Below are 23,661 nucleotides of genomic sequence, written 5' to 3' on the forward strand. Positions count from 1 at the left end.
ATAGTGAAGGTACTCAAGCAGTCAACTGAAAACTCTGATATTTTTCAGCTCTGTCTTACGTTTAACGTAACGTCGGAATATGTTCAATTATTAAGTTTCCCAAATTTATTAAAATTATTGCTTTTCTAAATAAGGTATTCTCAGGATTCAGGAACAGTTCGCATTACGTCGACGGAAATATCATGCTTCGGAATGATGGCCCATGCACAGAAACTAGCTAAACAAAGCAATAGTCGAAGATTCCAAAAACAGGGACCGAGTTCTAGACCGCCCGATAGGTAGGAGATTGTCCGCATCACGACGGTTTCAAACCGAACGGACTCAATAAATACCAAAACTTCCGTGTGACATTTTAAAGTTAATCAAAGCCATCTTGACTAGGAAACCTTGACCGATTGAACCCTTGAAAAGTCCCCATACGGACCGAAACGTCGGAAAAAATCATTAACTAGTGTTTCCGTTTCCCCCAACAGGCTGAAGCCAACATTGTGAAGCAAAATTATCCCAGTCGTATCCCAACCAAGGAAAGATCATGAGTACATGTTCGACGAGAAAGGCACTATCACCACTAGGTGGATTAATCTGGGTTTTTTTTTATTTGTTTATGGAAATTGTTGCCACCCCTACTTCTTTATTGGCAATTTCTGATTTTCTTATGGAAAATGATCACCCAGCATCCTGAGTTACTTGGCAAATTTTGAGGCTAGAAGTTAGTATTCTACAGAAAAAATCTAAGGATATAGTTTTTGGAAAATTAAAATTATTTGACATCTTACATAGATCCGCGATGAATTTTACTCTCAGCGTATTTTTTAAGTCCTTCAAATATCCTCAGATATTTTCGAAGATATTGTTTCAATCCATCATTGAGTTTTTGAAGAAGAAAAAAAGGTTTGTTTTCGTACTCCTTTTTCAAAAGATAGGTGAGGCAAAATGTTTTGATGCAAAAGTGAATAGTTCACGAAATCCAGTTCATGAAAAAGATCTCATTCAAATTGAAAAATACCGAGTGAAAAATGGCAGTTTTTTCGTGTTTTGGGCTGGAAAGGCTCCATAGTTAATTGTGTAATTCAGTACTCAGTAGCAATACATATATGAAGCGGAATAAATCAGATGATGTAATTTTGTACAGTTGATATGGGACCTAATATGTAATGAAAAATGAATTGAAGCTTGTGCAATAGATCACTTTACTCCATGATTACGATTCAATTCATGTCATCATCTCCAATCAACCCTAGAAATAAGGCACACCGCATTTAACTATGTTTCATTGTACACCCTTCAATGGTAGCAGTGAGAAAGCATCATTTTACACATGTTGGCTCATTCTGAGTACAATGCACTACGAAGATCGTGAAGAGTGCTTCAAGCATTTTGATAGATACAGCAGCATCCAATCGGGCGAAGATTACTTGTCGTTGTCGATGAGTGCGTAGAATGTCACATGATGAAAGCAAGTAGATACGAATAGGAAGCAAAGTGCGATACACAAAAGCTCTGCCTCTCCATCGGAGAAGCACTTCCCCAGCCCGGCATTCGATTAGAGGCTTGCATACTCAGCAGAATTTGCATTGATACAGACACAGACACCGACAGGACTGACTGCGATACAAAGTAGGCTGCCGGCTGGCTCAATCTTGTGCGTGGCGTTGGCGTAGGTACGACTTTAGCGCGCAGTGGTGAAGTGAAGATTTAGCAAAGATATACAATACACCGTCAATATACACACTTTTGAATGGGTCCCTCGATTGACGGAGCTGTTGCTGGTGCTTCGCCGCCGAATGCTGCCCGAGGTCGATCCATCTCGTTCGCCGCTTTGGCCACCGCCGACGGCACCGGCAGAAGAGCCTACACTGGCTCCCCCCGGACTGACACCACCACCACAACCACCGCCACTTGCTCCAATTTCTTCGGTACCACTAGGAACAGCACCCGCACCACCACCACTAGCGGCGGAACCACTTTTGAAGTAACTTGTGTCGTCCATTTTTCGCCCCTACTTTGCCACCCACTCACTCACACAATCACACTCGAGAGGACTTTCCTGCTTTTGAGATTTTTTTGGATTTTTTTTTCCTTGAGCACTTCTGCTTTGGTTCCTATCGACGTTGTCGCCGTCGTCGTCGTCGTCGTCTTCGTCAGTTTAGCATAGCTTCAAAGAATTCGTCACATCGTGTTACACTACCCAATATCGATGAAACACCAAACGCCGACGATGCTTTTCCCGTTGGTTCACTTTTTGCTTCATAAGCTTAGCTTTTTGACTAGAAATCCATTTTATTGATTGAAAGATTTATTGAGAAATGCAAAACTCGAATTTTCAAGCACTCGTCGCATTTATCGAACTTGGCAAGCCTCATTGGATAAATGTATGACTCGTGCTGTAAAGATCATAATATTTTTTAAAGAGCCACTAGAGTTATTTTTAAAGGATTCTGTAGGAGTATCTTCATAAATGTCTGAAGAAATTAATAAAGGATTTCCAGGAGATTTTTTGTGGGAATTTCTATTGAAAGTTCTGGAAAAAAATCCTCGTAATCTTTGGAGTAATCTGTGGAGACATTGTTTTTTAATACCCGGAGATGTATCAGAAAATGTTTGCTGTACCAGTTTTGATGATTATTGTTTTGCAAAATAGCAAGGCTGTGTTTTATCTTAGTTTAACCATTAATTATCTTTTCCAAAACTTGATTATATCCCTATTGAGGCAAATTTTGACCAAAATTGGCTTTATATATATATAATGTCTTTTTCGAAGAAACAAGCACAATTTGGCTATACTTGCAAATTCATGGTAATATCATCACTGAAATAGCAGTGTAAAGCTTTTGTCTGTTAATTTAGTTATTTTAATTTAGTATAATGAGATGTAAACTCAAACGTCAACGTCAACGTTTTAGACTTCTGTAGCATGAGCAACTTTTCGAAAATTATTCCAGCGTGCCGGAGCTAACAAACTTAAATTACATCTAAGGCTTATAAAAAAAAAAGTAGAAAAAGGCGTTATTCAAAACCATATGCTGTATTTTATCAGTGTTATATGACCTTTCAATAAATACATTTACTTTGAAATTCGGAATTACAGATGTGAAATTAATTCAAGTTATATGGTGTATGATTAGAAGGCACGACCGCGAGCGTGTTGAGAGGTTGGCATCTAAGCCGAAAGAGAGATGGACTTGTGCATGGAATATTCATGGTGTGGGCTCGGAGTCAGTTTGGCTTTCTTTTACGCAGAACCGTTAGCTGATCTGTGGCTTAGTTGGTTAGAGCGCCGGTCTAGCGAATACGGAGTCATGGATTCGAATCCCACCAGAACATGATATTTTTTCACAATTTCTCCTCTCAATTTGGCAATTAATCAGAATTCCGTATTCTAATTTTCACGTTTTTCCCAGAACGTTAAGCCAAACCAACGAATTCGTACAAGTCTGTAAAAGGCAACATAGACATGTGTATTCTGGAAAAATGTCTGAAGAAATGCATGAAATAATTTAAGAATGAATTCGTTGAACGTCCAAGAAGGTAGTTTTCAAACGAATTTCTCAAAATAATTCCTGGACATATTTCCAAAAAAAAAACTTTGCAGACATTTCAGATGGAATTTTAAATTTCTGATTTTCAGAACGAATTTTCGGAGGGATTTCTGAATGAATTTAAAAAGGTTGGGGTTTTAAAGGAGGAATTTCAAAGAAATTGTTGAAGATTTTCTCAAAGAAATTCTAGAAGAATTCCTAAGAGAATTTTGAATGAAATTTTTGAAGAAAATATGAAAGACTAGATAATGCAAACAATGAAAGAATTTCTTAAAGAATCCCCAAATTTTTTTTGAGAAGCCACTGGTGGTTTTTCATTCAAAAATGCTGTGGATGGAACCCATGATTTTGAGATTTTTTATTTCTGGGGGACTCTCAAGACAAATTTTTGAATAAAAATCTTGTTAGACTTCCTAAGGACATCGCTTGAGAAATTCTGAAGAGTTGCTAAAATACCTGTATTCAGAAAGGATTCGTGAGGAAATTTCTTAAAGAAGTCCTTCTAGAATTTATAAAGAAAAAGTTTGAGAAAATTCCGGAAGAATCATTGAAAGATTTTTTCGGATTCCTGAATGAATATCAGAAAAAAATCCATGAAACAGTTTTGGAAGGATTTCATTTTAGGTTTTTCAAGGGAATATGTGAATTTCTCATATGCCCAATCTACAAGAAAGGGCACAGACTGGAGTGTGTCAATTACAGAGGGATTACCCTGTTAAGTTCGGCGTATAAGATACTGTCGCGTGTCCTGTTCAACAGACTGCGACCTCTTGAGGAGTCCTTCGTCGGCGAATACCAGGCTGGTTGTCGTGAGGGCCGATCAACGACGGATCAAATGTTTACCCTGCGGATGATCCTAGATAAACTTCGGGAATATAACTTGCAGACCCACCATCTTTTCATTGATTTTAAAGCAGCGTACGATTCAGTGAAAAGAAATGAGCTTTGGCAGATGTTAGAACATGGTTTTCCAGCGAAACTTATTAGGCTGATACGCGCAACGCTGGATGGATCAAAATCAAGTATTCGGATCGCGGACGAAGTGTCTACGTCGTTTGTGACCTTGGATGGATTGAAGCAGGGGGATGCTCTTTCAAATTTATTGTTCAACATTGCACTCGAAGGAGCGATTAGGAGGTCAGGCGTGCAGAGAAATGGCTCTATCATCACACGGTCGCACATGCTCCTCGGTTTTGCGGACGATATTGATCTCATCGGCATCGATCGTAGGGCAGTGGAGTAAGCTTATGCTCCTCTGAAGAGAGAGACAGCGAGGATAGGCTTGACGATTAACTCTACCAAGACGAAGTACATGATAGCGGGTAGAGATAGAAGCAGGCCTAGTGGTGTTAGTGTTGAGGTAGTGATTGATGGGGAAGTGTTTGAAGTTGTTGAAGAATTTGTTTATCTTGGAACACTTGTGACATGTGACAATGACGTTTCCCGTGAAGTGAAAAGGCGTATTGCAACTGCGAATGGGGCCTTTTACGGATTGCGTAGCCAGCTTAGGTCCCGTAACTTGCAAACGCAAACAAAATTCGCTCTGTATAAGACGCTGATTCTTTCGGTTGCCCTCTACGGTCACGAAGCGTGGACGATAAAGGAGGTAGACCGGAAAGCTTTTGGAGTTTTTGAGCCCAAAGTGCTGTGGACAATTCTCGGTGGGAAACAAGAAAATGCAGTATGGCGCAGACGCATGAATCACGAGTTGTACCAAGTGTACGAAGATGCGAATATTGTGAAACGTATAAAATACGGCAGGCTTCAGTGGGCTGGACACGTAGTGCGAATGATGGAAGAAAGAATAGCGAAAACAATATTCAGCAGAGAACCCGGTAGAGGTAGGCGACTTCTTGAGCGGCCGCGAAGTCGCTGGCTGCACACGGTTGAAGAAGATCTACGATCCCTACACGTTCGGGGCCCATATAGCCGAGGCGGTAAACGCACGGGTATTCAGCATGACCATGCTGAGGGTGACGGGTTCGATTCCCGGTCGGTCCAGGATCTTTTCGTAAAGGAAATTTTCTTGACTTCCTTGGGCATAGAGTATCTTCGTGCCTGCCACACGATATACACATGCAAAATGGTCATTGGCAGAGGAAGCTCTCAGTTAATAACTGTGGAAGTGCTCGTAGAACACTAAGCTGAGAAGCAGGCTTTGTCCCAGTGAGGACGTTACGCCAAGAAGAGGAGAGAGGAGGACGTTCGGGGAAACTGGAGGAACATCGCCCAAGACCGACGAAGATGGTGCTCTACTATACGCTCGGCATTGGAGTAAAGTTACTTTGTAGCCAACAAGGTGTCAAGGTAAGGTATGAGAATTTAAAAAAATCTTGGAAACATTTTGGAAGGAATTTAAAATTTCTGATTGTTGAAGAAATCGAAGGAGAAATTTCCGAAAAAAAATCTGTGGAGGATTTTCGAAAGAACCTCCTGAGAGATTTTTGAACAAAGCCCTGAGGGGATGTCTCAAAGAATTTCCGGAGCGTTTTCTGAAAGCATCTATAGAGAAATGTTTGTGTATAGATAAAAAAAAAAACGATCAAATCTGACTATGCTACTCCGTTATTGATCTGAGCTGGTACCAATTGCACTGAGATCCAAATGAATAAGGGCTGGGACACTTCTCTTATTCTCAAAGTGCAATTCTAGCAGCTCATACATTTTGGATCAATACCGGCGCCGGCCACGTCCTTATAGTCAGTTGGGAAGGGAAAGGAATGTTAGAGTGTGCTGGTTGTTGCTACTAAAGACCGAGATCAACTCTGCATCCCCACATCCAGCACGGACTGGGGTATTTGTTAGACGGAAAGGATGGGAGATCTGGGAGTCACCGTTGGGTCGGTGATGCGATCCATGGACAGGTTGTTGGTTAGGTTGGATAGTGTTGGTTAGGTGATAGATTGTGTGGTGAATGAGGTGAATAAGGTCAAGCGGCACTGCACGCTTTGATTGCATAACTTGTAGGCGTTATATACACTGTGCTGTGAGTGGAAATTGGAAGGGAGGGAAACGACTTTTTTCCAATTCGTTTCTGGTTCTAGCGATGGGTATGAACATATGAATATACATGAGTTGTATATGTAGAGAGAGAGAGAGAGAGAGAGAGAGAGAGAGAGAGAGAGAGAGAGAGAGAGAGAGAGAGAGAGAGAGAGAGAGAGAGAGAGAGAGAGAGAGAGAGAGAGAGAGAGAGAGAGAGAGAGAGAGAGGAGAGAGAGAGAGAGAGAGAGAGAGAGAGAGAGAGAGAGAGAGAGATAAAGTGGATAGAAAGATACAAAGTAGGATGAAAAGGGACGGGCCAGGGATTGAACCCATGACCTTCTGCATACGAATCAGAAGCGGTAGCCACTAGACCACCAATCCCGTTAGAGAAATGTTTGTGTATAGAAGTAAAAAACCTGGATTGAAGGAGCATTTCTAAATAAATCCCTGGAGGAATTTCTCAAAAAATCACTGAAAAATTTTCTTAAGCGATCATTGCAAGATTTTCAAAAGCAAACATTGAAGCAATTTTTAAACAAATATTTCAAAGATTTTATTAAATAAGCACTGGAGGAGTTTTGTGAAGAATGCTAGAAAAAAAAATTCTAATGGAGTCCTTGAGAGAATTTCTTTAAAATTTCCTGGAAGATTTTTTTCAGGAAGTCGTTGGAGGAATCTCTGAAGACATCTAAATGAATCCATACAAGATTTTGTAAAAGATTTTCTAGAAGAATTGTTGGAAGATTTTCGGAATAATATCTGTGTGAATTTGTGAAGGGATATCTATATGATTTTCTAAGAAAATCTTCTGAAGGTTTCTATGCTATTTTCAGCACTATTGTTTTAATAAAGAAAAGTTGGACGTTCAATCGTTTCTGCCAAGTAAAAAGTTGTTTTTTAACGTAATGGTTTTTGAGACTTTTTTTTCGACGAATAATGGGATTCCTCCCGGAACTCTCGCGGTAATCACTTCTAAGATTCCTATATGGATTCACTATGAGGTTCTTAAAGTATTTTTAGATGAATTCTCACCGGGAAATCTTAAAAAAAATCGCGTTCTGGTGGGATTCGAACCCATGACTCCGTATTCGCTAGACCGGCGCTTCAACCAACTAAGCCACAGAATAGGTAATGATTCCGGGAAATAGAAAGCCAAACTGACTCAGTAGCCACACCGTGAATACTCCTTTTTCATAGCTCAGAGGGACCAGAGTCTATACACATTCATGGTGTATTAAGGAGGGCCTCTGCATAAATCCGTTAAAAGTTGTAATTATCCCTTTCACTAGAACAGGGGTTTTCATACTGTTCACCGTGGTGCATTTGGTGCACCGCAAAACCTAAACAAGTGCACCGCGACACTTTGAAAGTTTTGTCTCCAATCTAAAATATATTTCCTAAGTTGCGAACATGTTAGAAAAGAAAATACTACGCAAACCTATCGCATAAATCTAAAATGGGAAGGTACAAGAATTTACTAAATATACTGTCCGAAATATTGAAACAATTTTCTGAGGAGTTCGCCAAGAATGTTCTCAACACACAAAAACCCCATAAGGAATACGTAATGTATTTTCAAGAACTTCGCTGAAAATGCATGTAGCAATCCAAATAGTATTTTCGCAGTTTCCGGTAGGGCCTGAGAAGGAACCTGAAGACTGGAACGTGCAAATTTTCATCACAATCGGTTAAGTATTTGCGGAGATATTGTTGGATCCTAAGATATGCAATTTTAAAGTTTTGTACAAAGCGGTCCATAGTAAATTTTCGGCAATTTAAGAACAGTAAAGCACAATTTTAATTCTAGAACTACAACACTGCTCCGATTCTTATGAAAATTAAACAGTATAATACTATTATAAACATATGTTGTTGATTAAATTTTGAGCCATTTTGTATGAATACTTTCAAAGTTAAAGCAATTTGTGAATTTTTTACACAAAATTTTGACATGCATACTTTACAAACAGAAAAACTTTCATTGAAATCGGTTAACATTTTCTGGTTATATAAATAAAACAGTAAAAATGTGTTCTTATTTTTGAATCCTCTTTGAACAAAACTTTGAAATTGCAGATCTCAGGATTCAACAATATGTCCGCAAATACTAAACCGATTTTGAATAAAATTTTATGGTATAAGCTACATACAATGTACAATTAGGCGCTGTCCATAAACTACGTAGACTTTTTTTTGGCCATCTCAGACCCCCCCCCCGTCTCCCCTGAGAGTCTACGTAGTTTATGGACAGGCCCTTACTGATCCAAAATCAGCTATTTTGGTGTACGCAGTCTAAAGTTGTGAAAACAATTGTATGACCAAAATTTGCACGTTCCAGTCTTTATTATTTGTCTTGCAAGAATTCAAGAATCTCTCAGTATTTTTTAGGTTTATGAAGAAAGCCTCTTCTGATATTTTTATAAATTGCTCATAAAATTTTGAGAGGACACCAGTAATCTTTCAGTAATCTTTTAAAGCTTTTGAAAATTATCTTCCAAAGACATTGTATAGAATTTGCCATCTATCTCTTTAAAAATTCAGTAAAGACTTTGAAAAAGCATCTACCAAAACCATACGAGACATCTCCCAAGGATTCACGAAAAATTTCGTCGATGTTGTCGTTCCTCGGTTCCTCGTTCCTACGGCTATGACAGGAACGACGCGCAGTACTTCAACAAAAGCTTTAGATGCGATTCTCAATCTGCTACCTTTACGGGTACGTGCAGTTAGAATAAGAAAAGGAATTACTGAGACTTAAACACGTTGTAAAGTTTATGCCAGGTGGACACCTGAGCAATTCACAATACTTCCAAAATAGGCCAGTAATGAAAATGATAAAAGACTGGTTGAAACTTGGGTTGAAACCTGTTGAGAACCATGATGTTCCCTACAATCGCACGGATTGGGAAGTCAGAGGTTCCACTGTTCGTCAAGGATCAATCAACTTCTGAACAAATGAATTAAAAGTTGGAACAAAAACTGGAGCTGGAGTCTACGGCCCTGGAAATAAAATTTCAGTAGCGATGGGACACTATTCTACGGTGTTTCAAGCAAAGATTCTTGCTATTTTTAAATGTGCTTATATTTGCCCTAAGGTGAAACTGCACGTATTTCCTTATTTTTTGGTTGTTGATTTTTTATTGAATAACGAAGCAATATTTTTAAAATCAGTTCTCGTACACATGTCGAGTATGGATCAAGGTATCTCTTGATTTTTTTTTCTGGTGGAAAATGGTTTTCGTTTTTTTAAACCATTTTAAGCAAAATTTCACTAAAAAAAGTTTCTGCAAAAACGAAAAACATTTTACGCTACAAAAAAAAAACAGAAGATACCTTGATCCATACTCTGCATGTGTACGAAAACTGATTTTGAAAATATTGCGTTATTTAATGAAAAATCAAAAACCAAAAAATGATGGAATGCTTCCAGTTTCGCTTAGTGAAGATACAGCTATGCAAAAATTACAGATTTTTATCAAAATTCACTTAAAACTCTTCAAAACAATGTTGATAAATTCTTACACATCTCTATCATATTTTATACATCTTTTCTGATACAATAATGCTGTGAAGCACGTTCTGCGCAAGTTGACTTTCTTGTGTTCAACACAATGTCCCATCTCCAAAAATTGACAGAGCAAAATCGATTCTAAACGAGGAATATAAGTCATGTCGAATGCAATTGGTAGCTCCGCTTCCGAGTCGACCGTAAAGCACTTATAGTTTACGATCTGACTTTTTTACTGACTTCCAGAATAGCTGTTTCCCGCTAACTCCCCGGTGGGAAGCTTCGCAACAAATGGCACCGCATGCGGGAGTGCAGTCGGAAACAGTTTCTATATAAAATTACTATTTTTGCCATGCTACCTACTGGGTTCCTTCGACACCTTCGAGGTCAACGATGGTAGAGAAGAGCTATGACTTTGTCTTCTTTTTCAATCGAACTGGTCTGGAAAAACGGACGGACGAACGAACCAACGAACGGAAGAAGACGTTGTCGTCGTCATCTTCAAACGAGGGCACCTGTCGTGAAAAGAGTCTGCCCTCGTTCGTTCATCGCGTCTCTCAGCTTCACCTAGGACCTAGAGGGATAAAACAGGGATCGTAAAATAAATATATGACATGAATTCGGGAACAGTTGGCTCCCACCGGGTGGAGCTGATGCTTCTTGCTTCTGACATGGTGTAGAATGAAGGTGGGGTGAAATTTTGCCGAGCTTCGTTGTTCATTGTATTTTTATGGACTTTTCTCCCAGCAAGGTGGGAGCTTGTTTGGAAAGTTTATCGGCAAAGTATCGTTCGTTGTGGCAAACAGTGGTGAGCTAGCAGGAGCATTGAGTAAACAGATCAGAACAAAGGAGGGAGAGTGATTGTTGAACATTGATTTGATATTGCTACAAAAATCGTATTATTTGATTGACGGTGGTTACGGGAAAGCATTTTTTTTTGTAAATAAGGCTAAGCTGTGGATATTTGTTCATTCGGGATTAGTGTCATCCCAAAACTTGAGAGCTTAGGCCAGGATAGCTAGGATATTTTTCTGAAAGGCCTGGATTCTCGTCATGAAATCAATAATGCGAAACCAGCACTTCAAAACATCATGGTTCCAAAAGAAAAGCATGTGTGAGTTTTTTCACACCTTATGGAATAGAACTAAATTCGCAAACAACTTGTGCAAGTGAATCATCATAAAACAATGTTCTTCATTTGCTTGATGGAGCGGTCTCACTGAAAAAAAAAGATGTGCGTAAATACTACTTTCCAGCACCAAAATAATTATTTAAAAATAACTTGCCAAGATCCCTTTAAAAATTGTTTCAATTTTTTTAAGAAAATTTTCCAAAAATTCCTTCAGAAATTGTTTCAGAGATCCCCCCCCCCCAAATTTTACAAAAAAAGTCTTCTACAAAATCAAATCTAACTTCTGGCTTCTGGGAGAAATCCTTCAAGAGCTTCTTTTGGAAAGTTGTGTGAAGAATTGGCAATTAATTGAAATTCTTAAATTTTTAGTAATTGAAAAAAAACGCTTTGGTAATCTTCGAAAATTCCTCCAGAGCTCATTAAAAAAAATCAGGCGATTCTTTAAGAAGGTTTATAACCCAAGCAGCACACAAGTCACAAAGAAGTGCCGACAGCGCAGGTTTTTGTTTGGGCACGAGTTATTTTCAAGTTATTCTGCCTTTGAGTTAGAATTACATAAATCTAGCTCCTGTACGACCAAAAACCTGCGCTGTCGACACTTCTTAGTGATTTGTGTGCTGCTTGGTAAAATGATCAATAGATTTAAAAAAGTCTTTCAAAATTTCCTTCCAAAACTGTTTCAATAATTCCTCAAGCATTCTTATGGGATTTTTTTTGCGAAATTCCTCTTTTAGAAAATCTTCTATGGACTTTCATATAGATTCCTCTACAGATTGTTTCAGAAATCCCTTCGGAGACTTTTTGCGGAATCCCTCCGTGCTTTCATTCCGAAAACCCTCCGAGTTTTTTTTAGGAAAATGTTCTACAAATTCTTTCGGAAATCGCAACATCGATTTCTTCAGAAATGTCTCCAAAGTTTCCTCCATAGGATTTCTTGAAAAAAAAAATCTCAAGAGATTCTCACAACAGCTTCACCAAAAATTAAATTAGAAAAGTTTTCTTGAAAACTTTCAAAATTGTGTCATGGATTTCTTCAGAAATTTCTCGAGTGATCTTTATTTAGAAATTCCTATAGGTCTTTTCCAAAAAAATATCTGTATGGAATCCTTGAGATATTCCTGTAAGAATTTCTAACATTCATTCAGGAACGTCTCCTGGAACTCCTCCAGGAGTGCCTTCAGAGATTGATTTAAGAGTTCTTTTTAAGATTTCACCAGAGGTTCCTTCGAGGGACCCCCAGAAGTTCCTGCTGAAATTACTGCAGCAGTTTGTTCTGGTGTTCCACCAGAAATTTACAGACTTAAATTAAATTGACGACCTCAGCAAACGGATTGCCGAGAATCCGGTTATAATTTTCACTGAATCTCGGTAAAAGTTTTTCGGATTGAAGAGATTATGTATAGTTATAAAACCAATTTGTTTTGATTTGTTTTTTTTTCTGACAGCTTCCACAATTCACAGTGATTCTTCATGGCACGTTGAAATAAAGTAATATAACTTGGAATAAGCATGATTTCAACATCTGCATATGGTATGATATATAATTGTATTCTCTAGGTTAAATAACTTAAGAGCAGCTTAATTTCAACTCACAAATATTGCATTATGAGCATGTTTTCCAAGTTTTTATTACAGACCAATAACATAAATATAACCAATACAGACTCAAACGTTGAATTGTACGTACCGTGGATGTCAATTTTAGCACAATCAGTGTATTTGAATACATGTTATATAACTTGTAAGATGTTTTATAAGCCGCCATTTTTTGTGCTGTTTTAAATATATAGGTGTTTGATTTTAAGTAAATATAACCAGAAAAATACTTCTGATTAAGTATTAAAAGTGAATTATTAACTATTATGGAACAAGTTGTGTTACTTGGGTACCGAGACATCAGCTGTTTGATTCTCGGTAAACCGTTTACCGAGATCAATTTCTGAATTTAAGTGTGTAAATCTGGGAATCCACATGAGGATTCTTCTTGGATTTGTTAAGAATTTCCTTATGAGTTACTTTTGTGAGAATTCCTCCAGCAGTCTGGTAATGCTTCAAAAGTTTCTTCTGTGATCTTTCAAAGAGCTTTTCCTGAGGTTCCTCAAAGAGTTTCTTAGAGTCAGTCTTGGACTCCTCTAGAAGCTTCTTTGAGGATTGCCTCTTGGTTTCTTTACGAATACCTCCTGAAGTTCCTTCTGGGATTCATCCAAGATTTTCCAAGATTGTCCAGAAGTTGCTTCAAAGAGTTCCTTCGAAGATTCTCAGAAAGAACTCCTTGAAAAAATCACTGAAGAAAGTTTAAGCATTACCAGAAGGAACTGCTGCAGGAATTCTCACAAAAAGAAATCCTAAGGAGCTTCTTCACGAATCCAAGAAGAAACATCTTGTGGATTCCCAGATTTAATTCCTGGAGGAACACCAAAAAGAACTGCTGGAGAAATCTTAGAAAAAACTCATAGATCAATCTCTGAAGGCACTCCTGGAGGAGTTCCAGAAAGAGCTTCTGAATAAATCTTAGATAGAATTCTAGGAAACTTCCATAGGAAAAACAGAAGTTATGGAGCAATTCAGAAGGAACTTCTGAAGGAATGCCTGCAGCAGGTGATTTCGCTGGTATTTTTTACAAACTGAAGTTCACCCAGTAGCCCATGGCTGTATCTTTTTCGGAACGGCAGGCAAAAAAGTGAAATCTCCATACAATTTGCTCAAATTTGACTCTCCAGAACTCTTAGATTTCTCAACAAAACAACAATTGTGGTCCCTCGAAGAACTACTCTTTATCTTTCGTTTTCTAGCTTTGAGTACCAAAATAAATCGGAAATAAAAAAAATACGACACATACAACTTATTCATGTTTTACGATTTTTGTCCACTTTTTGTTTAACTTGCTGTGGTAAATCTCACATGCAATGTAAACAAATGTTTATTCGGGGGTTAAGTTCCTGAGTGCAAACTTTTTAAAGGGTGAGAGAGGACCATAAATGGTTCAAAAAATTGTTCTACGCCAATGGTCAAATCTCAACCGTTGCGTAGTTATTGAACGTTCCATGTTTTTTTTTACTATTATTGCCTTAACTGGCCATAACACGAAAATGGTCAAACTTATCGTAGTTTTTTTACCCTTATTGAAAAATTATTGAATTTTCTGTCAAATGGCATCTTTGAATCGATTGGTTTAGTTAAATAACTAAATTTTCTAGAGCAAATAGCTCAAAAGTAGTGTGTTTTAATTTGGTTTTAGTCAATTGTTGCTCAAAAAATTGCTCAAAAAATCCTGGAATTTCTCTACAGGGCATTTTTTTATTACCGTACAGGATTGGGCCGAGGGTCCCAGATTTTTATGAAACTTTTTCCACAGGCTGGGCTCATAGATACATGAACAAAAAAATGAGAAAAATTCAGGGTCGCCTATTTTCCCGGAAAACTCAGTTGGAAATTCTTTGTTTTCCCTTGACACTACTAACTTTGAAAAATCATAACTCAAGAACGAAGCATCATAGAAACAAGGTTTCTGTTAGGAAATGAGAGCAAGTTTTCTCAGAAATCGAAAAAAAAATGTACTGGAAAAAGTTTTCCACAAAATTTTCCGCAGTTGAGAAATTTCGTAAAGAAAAACCGGACAAACAATGAACGAACTAGTAAAAAATTATCAAACAAATATTTTTGAGAAGGTTGTTGTTGCTTTAATCGCTGAAATTTTTGAAATGCACTTTTTTTCGTTTTTGAGTTATGGCCAATTTTGTTAAAAAATGTCCAAACACAGACAAACAGACGTAACTCTTTGAAGAAATTCATCAAAAACTTTTGTCCTATGTCTTTTTTATGAACACACTGCCACCTGTTGGTAGAACCGCGCGCGACACCGTCGGCCATGATGAATTTTGATTTGACGTTTGTCTAACACGCACACTACTAAACAAAGCGCCTGTAATTTTCGATTGCATCATTCAGCAACGTGTACACCGGCAAGCGTCAAAGCGATCAAACACTAGCACCTCTGGTGGAAGGATCGCGCAAATCAAATGAAATTTGAACTGATCGTTAAATGCATGAGCCAAGTCGTTTTGAAGAGTGTTACGTCTGTTTGTCTGTGGTCCAAATGTGTCATAAAAGCTTTTTCTTTGAAAAATCATAACTCAAGAACGAATCATCGTAGAAACAAAGTTTTACCTCAAACAAAAAGGAAAAGTTTTCTACAAAATTTTCCACCGTTGAGGAAATTTATAAAGACAAGCCGGGAAAACTATAGCCGAACTTACGGGAAATTTTCAAAAAAAAATGTTTTTGAGAAGGTAGTTTCATAAGCTTTGATGGCTGAACTTTTTGGAATGCACTTGTTTTTCGTTCTTAAGTTATAGCCAATTATGTGAAAAATGACCATATAATATATGAGTACATGGTTATTTTTCACAAAATTGACCATAACTCAAGAAAGAAAAAAAAAGCCATTCAAAAATTTCAGCGATCAAAGCTTATGAGATTACCTTCACAAAAACATTTTTTTAAATTATCATTCGGTTTATGATTTTTTATAAAGTCACTACTTACTAACAAAGAATTTCCACCTAAGTTTTTCGGGAAAAAAAGGAGACCCTGAATTTTTCTTTTTTTTTTTTTGTTAATATATTCATGAGCCCAGCCTGTGGAAAAAAATTCATGAAAATCTGAGACCCTTCGGCCCAATTTGTACGATAATGAAAAAAAATGCTTCTGAAGATTCCTTCAGATTGTTTCCAGAGATTTTTCCAGAAATTTCTCGAATGGTGGAAACGGGGATGGCTTTCTCAGGCTTCGAATCAAGATCCAGTTTCCAAATTTTAAGTCGTAAAACCCCATACATAATAGATTTTTCGAAGGGTTTCATTAGAAAATCTTTCAAGCAATCCTCAAAAATTCTCCCACATACCTATTCTTTCTTAAAATCTTTCTGGGATTCATTCGGTAATTTTTCTCCAAAGATGTGTTCAGAAATTCATCCAAGAATCCTTTAGAAAACTCCCACAGGTTGCTCATTTAAGAATTCCTTTCGTCATTGATGAGAAATTTTTCAGTGATTTCTTTAGAAAAATACTCCAGAGAATGCTAAAGAAATTCTTTCAGAGATTCTCTCACAAAATCTCTAAAAGCTTCTTTAGAAATACTCGCAGGGGTTCCTTCTGGCTTTAGAATTTCCTCCGTAAATTTATTCCAGAAACTCCAGATAGTCGGAATTGATTTTTTTAGAAAATCAACCAAAAAAATATTTCAAATTATCATCATCGAAGTCCTTTAAACTTTTCTCCATGGATTGTTTACGTAAATCTTGCATAGATTGCTCCAGGAATTCCTGCATAATTTTCTTCAACAATTTCTCAAATCGCTTCAGAAGTTACACTAGAGATTCCTTTAAAATTTTCTCCATGGATTTCTTGACAGATTTCTGGAAAACCCATAACGAACATTTTCAAAAATAACTCCGTGAATTCTGCAGGGAATTCTCCCAATTAATGTTTCAGTAAATATTTCACGGATTCATTCAGAAAATCTTAAACTCAGAATTCCTTCAAAATATCTCCTAAGTTTCCCTCGGCAATTCTTTTACGTGTTTTTAAGACTTCGTGAAGGATCACTACAGTACCTATAGAAGTCCTCTAGTGACTCTTCCACAAATTTCTCCAAAAAATCAATTAGAAAACCTTCCATGAATTCCTTCAAGAATGAAGCCATGGATTATCAAACACCTCTAGGAGTTCCGATGGAAAATCTTCCATGGATTCCTTCAGAAAATACTCGAGGATTACCTTAAAAAAATGTTTAATAATTCAGAAATTGCTCCAGAAGTTCCTTCAGAGATTCCTCCAGATTTTTTTTCTATATTTTTTATGCATCCTTTCATTTTTCATGCATTTTTTTGATTAGCACAACTTAATTAAAGCATTATCGTCCAGCATACGAAAAACCTTCCAAATAATGTTTTAATGGCACAATACGGAAGACATTTTGACGGAGGCGTACCAGCATAGGGGTGCTTAAATGTGAGAATTTTGAGTAACCATCAACACGTTTCTGTAGAACTCGGCACAAGCTTATCGTGAAAAAAAAAATAAAAAAATAACGAATTCTCACAAAAAAAAGTGGGAAAATCACACCTCAAACCTGCACGATAATAATGTGGGAAATTCCCAGTAAACCAAAACCAATTTCATCAGCGAAACCCTATAGGCTCGGCATATTATGTGACCTCTTTCATTACAGGCAATTTTCGATTAGTTGCCTCCACCTTTGGTCACCTTCCACTCCTGGCAGCTTTCACACGATTTTCCCACACATAACGTCGATGAAAGTGCCACCTTAGCAGCTCCACCTTCCCGTTGGCAAGATCCAGCTGTTTCATCTCCTGACAGCCTGGTTCAGATTTCCCACAGTTACCACCAATACTAGCTTGTAATAACGACGACGACGACGACGAACGACAAAGGTAGCAGCAACAGAAGTGAATTCCAGGTGGTCTCCAATGTAATGAAGTAAACACACGTTGCTTTTAGGAGGGCACAAACCAACATCCATCTTCCACCTCCTTCTTGGATGACGAACGGCGTCAATCTTCTCGGGTCCAAAAACAAACCACCAACACACTGACTGTTCGTAAACGGCGAAAGCAGAATGCTAAAATCTCTCATCTTCGTTCGTTTTCCCAGCCCCAGTGTGGAACGAGATGGAGCAGATTTCAGAATTAGGCTTTTACTTTCTCCTCCGACTCCGACGGATCCTTACAGAAGCAATATGAGCTCGTACACACACTCGAACATCGATATTCTCAGGGGGGCTCGCTTCCATATCGATAAATCCACTCGTTTTTCTGGCCTGCCGAAAGCAGACTCTAACTCAACATTAAAACCAAATCCCACAAACTCATTGATTATTAATGATGGAAATTCACCTTGTTTGCACCTTTCCTCCGAACAAACTTTGCACTTTGGGCCAGAACCACGCGTCCAGGTCAGGCAGACGACGATGGAAACTTTCCCTCGGATATCCCGTCTCTCACTTCTAGAACAAACACTCAAATCCCTTGGGCGATCCGAAATGCCACCCCCACAAACACGAGCACATTTTCCCTCCAATAATAACGCACACAACCTCCAGTGTAGTGCCCGAGTGACTTGTGCCTGCTTGGTTGGGCTGAATCTACGGACCCACACACGGCTGGATGGCACGACCGACGACGGCACGCCACGGGTTGGCTATTCTTCACGACACTCGGAAAATCCCGGGGTAATTAGACTCACTTGGCTTGCGATGTCAAACTTTTTGCACAGACAAGCCTTTTCAGAACACTGAAAAACCTTCACTTCTCACTCACTACCTACAGCTCTCACGGTTTCGATGCTCTGCTGCTGATGCTTTATTCCAATTTTTTCCACTCTCGTCCCTTTATTTCCATATATTCCTGTGACCATCCAGCTACAGCTGGCCAGGAAACCCCTGCGGTCGCCGCCGAGGAAAATTTTTCAAACTTCGCTGCACTCTCACTCCGCTAATCCGAACCGGAACCAACGAGACACTTCCCAGAGACAGACTTCAAAAGCTCCACCTGGGGCACAGCAGCAGCGGGCCCACAATCGCACACAAAGTTGTGGGTGGATTTTTCTTTTTCCTGTCACCTTTATCCTGAATCACTCAACCTCAGAGCTTAACTGGAATGGTATCACCTGGGAGTTGGCAGATTTTGCGAGCGACGCGAACGGAAGACGATATGCAACTGAACGCGAACTCGGTGCTCGCCGAGCCTCGCAGCCTGTGGTTCTCCAGCATAGCACAGGTCCAGCACAACAACGGGGTTCCTTGCCATGCGATGATGTGCGGGAGAGCATTACGCTCCCACACCTAGGATACCCACAATTCACTCACCGACAGACCGACCGACCGTTTTGGGTATGGGTGGGTGTTGAATGTTGATGGTCCATTTCAATGTCGACTTCTCGCCATGCTCTCACATTTGGTGGCGTGTTGCGTCAAGTGTGCGCTGGTATTGAATGTCAAAATCATGAGAAAAACGCCGGGAATGGCCTCCACGGAGAGTCGCGCCGGGTGGGAGGCATGTTGCGTGCTGTTGGAGTGCTCCTGAAGACAAGAGAAGCTTTTGGTTGTGTTGGGCACACGGGAAACGGAACGAGTGATTACCGTGGAGAGTGCTTTCCAGCCAACTTGTGGAATATGTTGTGACGGTGTTCCGTGAGGGGGTGATTTTTATTGACTAGTCAAATGCAAAACTTTTGCCATTGATTAGTTTTATTTTATTTTTTTTTTAAGTTTTTATCAAACTCAAAATGAAACTGAATCAACAATACTAGGGTATGTGTGCCATCAGTAATTTTACGCTCCCATATTCCCCCTTTTCGAAAATAAGCGTTTACGGCACTGATTGGGGGCTGTCCATAAACCACGTGGTCATGTGGGGGGGGGTTCGGCCAATGACCATTTTGTATGGACAAATAAAAAAATTTGTATGGACTAATGACCATGGGTTGAGAATTCCCAAAAAAATGACCACGTAGTTTTTGGACAGCCCCTTGGTTCCATTCTTTTTATTTTCATGGATGCTCACTTCTAACAAAAAATACACAAATAAGAAACAACACAAACAGGGCTTCAATCCTCTGTTTTTCGTAGGATGAAAATGGAAGCCACATGCTTAATAAGGGAACCAATACCCTATCACCAAAGATGGCCAAGCTCCTGATGCTCGAACACTCAGAGTGATTGTATGACCACTAGACCTGTTCACTTTTTTTTACCTACCCGTGTCACATCAAATTATCAATCCACATGCAAAAACAAGTCTTCAGTTAAAAAATGAGCCAAATTGATAAAAGTTCAGAGGTGTATCAAATCGATTTTGTGTTTTTTCGAGCAATTTCACGAAAATGTACTCCAATATCCAAAAAAATGCACCGAAAAGGTACCATACACACCGTTAAAATATAGTTGGAACAATACTCTACAACTTCGCCGAAGACACTACGGTGTTTAAATTGCTTATTTCAAAGTTATTCAACAATTTTCGTTAAAAAATCGCGAAAAAATACAATATTTTTACGGTTTTTCATGTAAAAGTCATGTAAATTTACATTGTTTTAAGTGACAAATTTTATTAGCTATTGCTCCTATGTGTTACGACCATTTCGTCCATACATCATTTTTGTATAGGAATTCGTTTTCATTGACTAATTATCAAAAGTATGTCACGTTGATACTAAAAATCGTATAGAGTTGCCAGCACAAAATTTAACAAAGTTACCCATGATTAAAGCGTCATAACATTTCTTTGTCGCATCTGCATCAGTTTCAATTTGGTGTAGATGGTTGAGCATGAGACTGCCGATTCGAAGATTCAAGGTTCGAGCCCTGGAATAGGATTTTTTTGCGTCTCGATCCATCTATAAGTTAATGAGACTACGCTCTGCATCTCATTGCAATTTGGCATCATAACCTTGTTTCGGAACCGTAGAGTGCATAGTAAGAATGAAGTTTCCCTTTATCGTGTAGTTGTGTTGCTTGTGGCTAGATAGATAGAAGTAATCTCCACAGTTGTATGATAAATTTTGCATCCAGAAGCAGTTCCATCATCGTATTGAATTGTTTTAGCTAAATTAATCGGTATCAAACAGATGTCCAATATTTCGTCCAGCTAATCTCGTCGACACGATTTCTTGTCAACAAGTAAACTAAATATCTAGCTAGTCCTGGAATGGGCTTAATTGGTAGGTCCCGATCATCATTATTTGGGAGATTGCGTGTAAGGCATGGGTCATGGCTCATGGCAGATTCATCATCCTAATTGCTACAAAGAAAGAAAAAAAAAAGATTATTATGTATTTGAGCTTGAATCTGGGACCTTCTGATCCGCAGGCTCGAGCCTTATCATCTGCGCCATTTCTGATACTTGAATCAAAATACATTAGAATACGATGGCATGACGTCTTAATCATGGGTAACTTTGTTTTAATTCGTGCTGGCAACTCTACGCGATTTTTAGTATCAACGTGACATACTTTTGATAATTAGTCATTGAAAACAAATTCCTACATAAAAACAATGTATGGACGAAATGTTCGTTACACAAAGGAGAAATAGCTAATTAATTTAGTCACTTTAAATTATGTAAAATTACATGACTTTTAGATGTAAAATCGTAAAAATATCGTGTTTTTTTTGTGATTTCTCAACTAAAATTATTGAATAGTTTCGAAATAAGCAATTTAAACACCGTAGTGTCTTCGGCAAAGTTGTAGAGTATTGTACCAACTATATCCAAACGGTATTTTCGACACCCTTTCGGAGCAATTTTCTGGATTTATGAGTAAATTTCTGTGAAAACGGTTAAAAAACCACAAAATCGATTTGATACACCTTTAAATCTTTATCAATTTGGCTCAATTTTGGACTGAAGACTTGTTTTTGCATGTGGATTGATAATTTGATGTGACACGGAGAATCGGAGAAAAAAGTTTCAAAGTGAACAGGTCTAATGACCACCTCGAGCATAGTCCAAGACAAACAGACAAACTGTGCTAGATTTCGTGAAAATTTTACCCCAGCTATTGAGCTTAACTCGTCACATAGTACCATCCAGGTATCCCACTCCCGACAAACTCGCAAAATGTGAGTTCTTCCTTCGGAAGGGAAGTGAAGCGTGGGTCCCGAGATGAACTAGCCTAGGGCTAAAAATCTCGTTAATAAAGATAAAAAAAATACCATCCAGGTCATATTGAACAGCAGAGTACATGATTTTCTCGTAGTCCCCAGCGAGATTCGAACGAACTATACAGATGGCCCGAAACCCATAGACAGTTTTTTCACCGTTCATCGTCGCTTTGATCAGTTTACTGAATTTCCCAGAAAAGCCGTTATCGCCCATGTTAGTCTCCTACGCCGTCTTACAGACGATGACCCGGTGGTGTGTTGGGACCTGGTATACGCGGAATTTTTAGAGGATTTGTCTCTCAATGAAGGTCTGGTTCGTTGACGAGTGCCCGTGAACGTACTCGGATTGATAACTTCGCACAAACTTATCACAGTAGGCGAAATACGATAGACTCCGTCGTCGCCGAAAAATAAAATCGCAGAAGACTCCTTCGTCGTCGGTCTTAAACGATGATCCGCCAGTTTTGCATAAACTGTCAGGGATTCCAGGCCTTGTTCAACCTTGTGTAGTCCAGTCCGTTCACGGCCGCCCACAGAGTCACGGACCTTGACCTGTTTCCCAGTTGGGTATTATTCCCACATTTCTTTCCTCTGTCTTTCACACCGGTTCCAGGTCATTTGACCGAATGCCGTTTGGCTGAAAAATGAATGGTGAACTTAAGTGAACATGTAACTGATGCCCGCATCAGTATAACTCGAAAGAACAGCTTATCATTAAAAGAAGAATGTAAGAATGTCAAAAACTTCTTCTGAATTCTTCTGATCATAAATTAAGCCAAACAGCGTTCGACCAATCGGCTCATTCGGCCAGATGGAATTCGGCCAAATGGCGTTCAGCCAAACGGCCGGAAATCTGGTCAGTTCGCTCGTTGTCAACCCTATTTTATACGTTTAGCAATGTTCACTTCTTTGTGAACTTGATACAACTCGTGATTCATGCCGAAACGACATAGCCTATTTTACACTAAAACATCCTTTTTGCAGATTATTTTTGTTAAAACTTAGACACAGTTTTGGTTTGGTTTGTAGATAATGATTCTGTATTTCATTTGTCAGGTCGTTACAAGTGGTCAATGTTCTATATCGATATGGCTAATTCAACTTTATAGTTCAATATGATTAATATGCTAATCTAATAGAATTACTCGCAACACTGAATTCAAATAGGATGTCACTAATATGTCACCAGAACATTTGTAGGGGTTCATGTACAACATTGCATGCAAGCTCCCATTGGATCACGTTGGGTATTATTGGAAATGTCATGTTGTACGTCATCGATCCGTCAATGCCGGATTGTTATTGTTTTGATCTAATCTGATCGTCGCGATCGCCTCACGGTTAGTCACGATCAGTACGTGATATTTTAACAATTTTTATGCACTTTTAATCTATACACTTTTTTTTTAAGGTGGACAGGCAACGGCGGCCAGGGGGCGTTTTTAAGGTACAGCAAAGAGAGGTTATAGGGGCATTTCAGGAAATCCCAAAAGGTTTCAACGGAGTACCAGGAAACGTTGCAAGGGGGTTTCAGGAGAATCAGAAGGTTTCAAGGGCGTTCAAAAGGGTCTTAGGGTCCTCTCAGGGTGTTTTAGTATTCTGAAAGGAACTTCAAGGAATCTCAGGGGCTTTCCAAGAGCTTTCAAGGGGGCTAAAGGGAGCAAAGAGCAAATCACCGAGTCTCAGTGGAGTTCCAGAGGATCTATCTATCTATAGCTCTCGAATAACAAGAGCCAGCGTATTGTTTTCAAAATGCTGATATTAAGGTTCTACAGACACATACTTTGTTTTAAACGGGACTCATGGGGTTTCAGGGG

At 38.8% G+C, this 23,661-nt stretch overlaps 1 protein-coding gene across 6 annotated transcripts in view; it reads right to left on the reverse strand.

Moving 5' to 3' along the window:
• LOC109431036 (alpha-catulin) overlaps positions 1-19,142 on the reverse strand; it is a 451,899-nt gene extending 432,757 nt beyond the window's left edge. For 3 of the 6 annotated variants that reach the window (XR_009995646.1, XM_062842485.1, XM_062842486.1), the window contains exon 1: positions 1,733-2,509. Coding sequence is in view for 3 of the 6 variants with exons in the window: in XM_062842485.1 (XP_062698469.1) it covers positions 1,733-1,990 (258 nt within the window). In the remaining 3 variants the exon portion in view is untranslated. Of the gene's footprint in view, positions 1-1,732; positions 2,513-18,077 lie in introns of those variants that run through there. The other 3 variants (XR_009995645.1, XM_062842487.1, XM_062842484.1) reach the window with 3 other exon arrangements.
• Between the last annotated feature and the right edge of the window lie 4,519 nt (positions 19,143-23,661).

This window comes from Aedes albopictus, chromosome 3, assembly GCF_035046485.1.
Source record: "Aedes albopictus strain Foshan chromosome 3, AalbF5, whole genome shotgun sequence".
Lineage (NCBI taxonomy): Eukaryota > Metazoa > Arthropoda > Insecta > Diptera > Culicidae > Aedes > Aedes albopictus.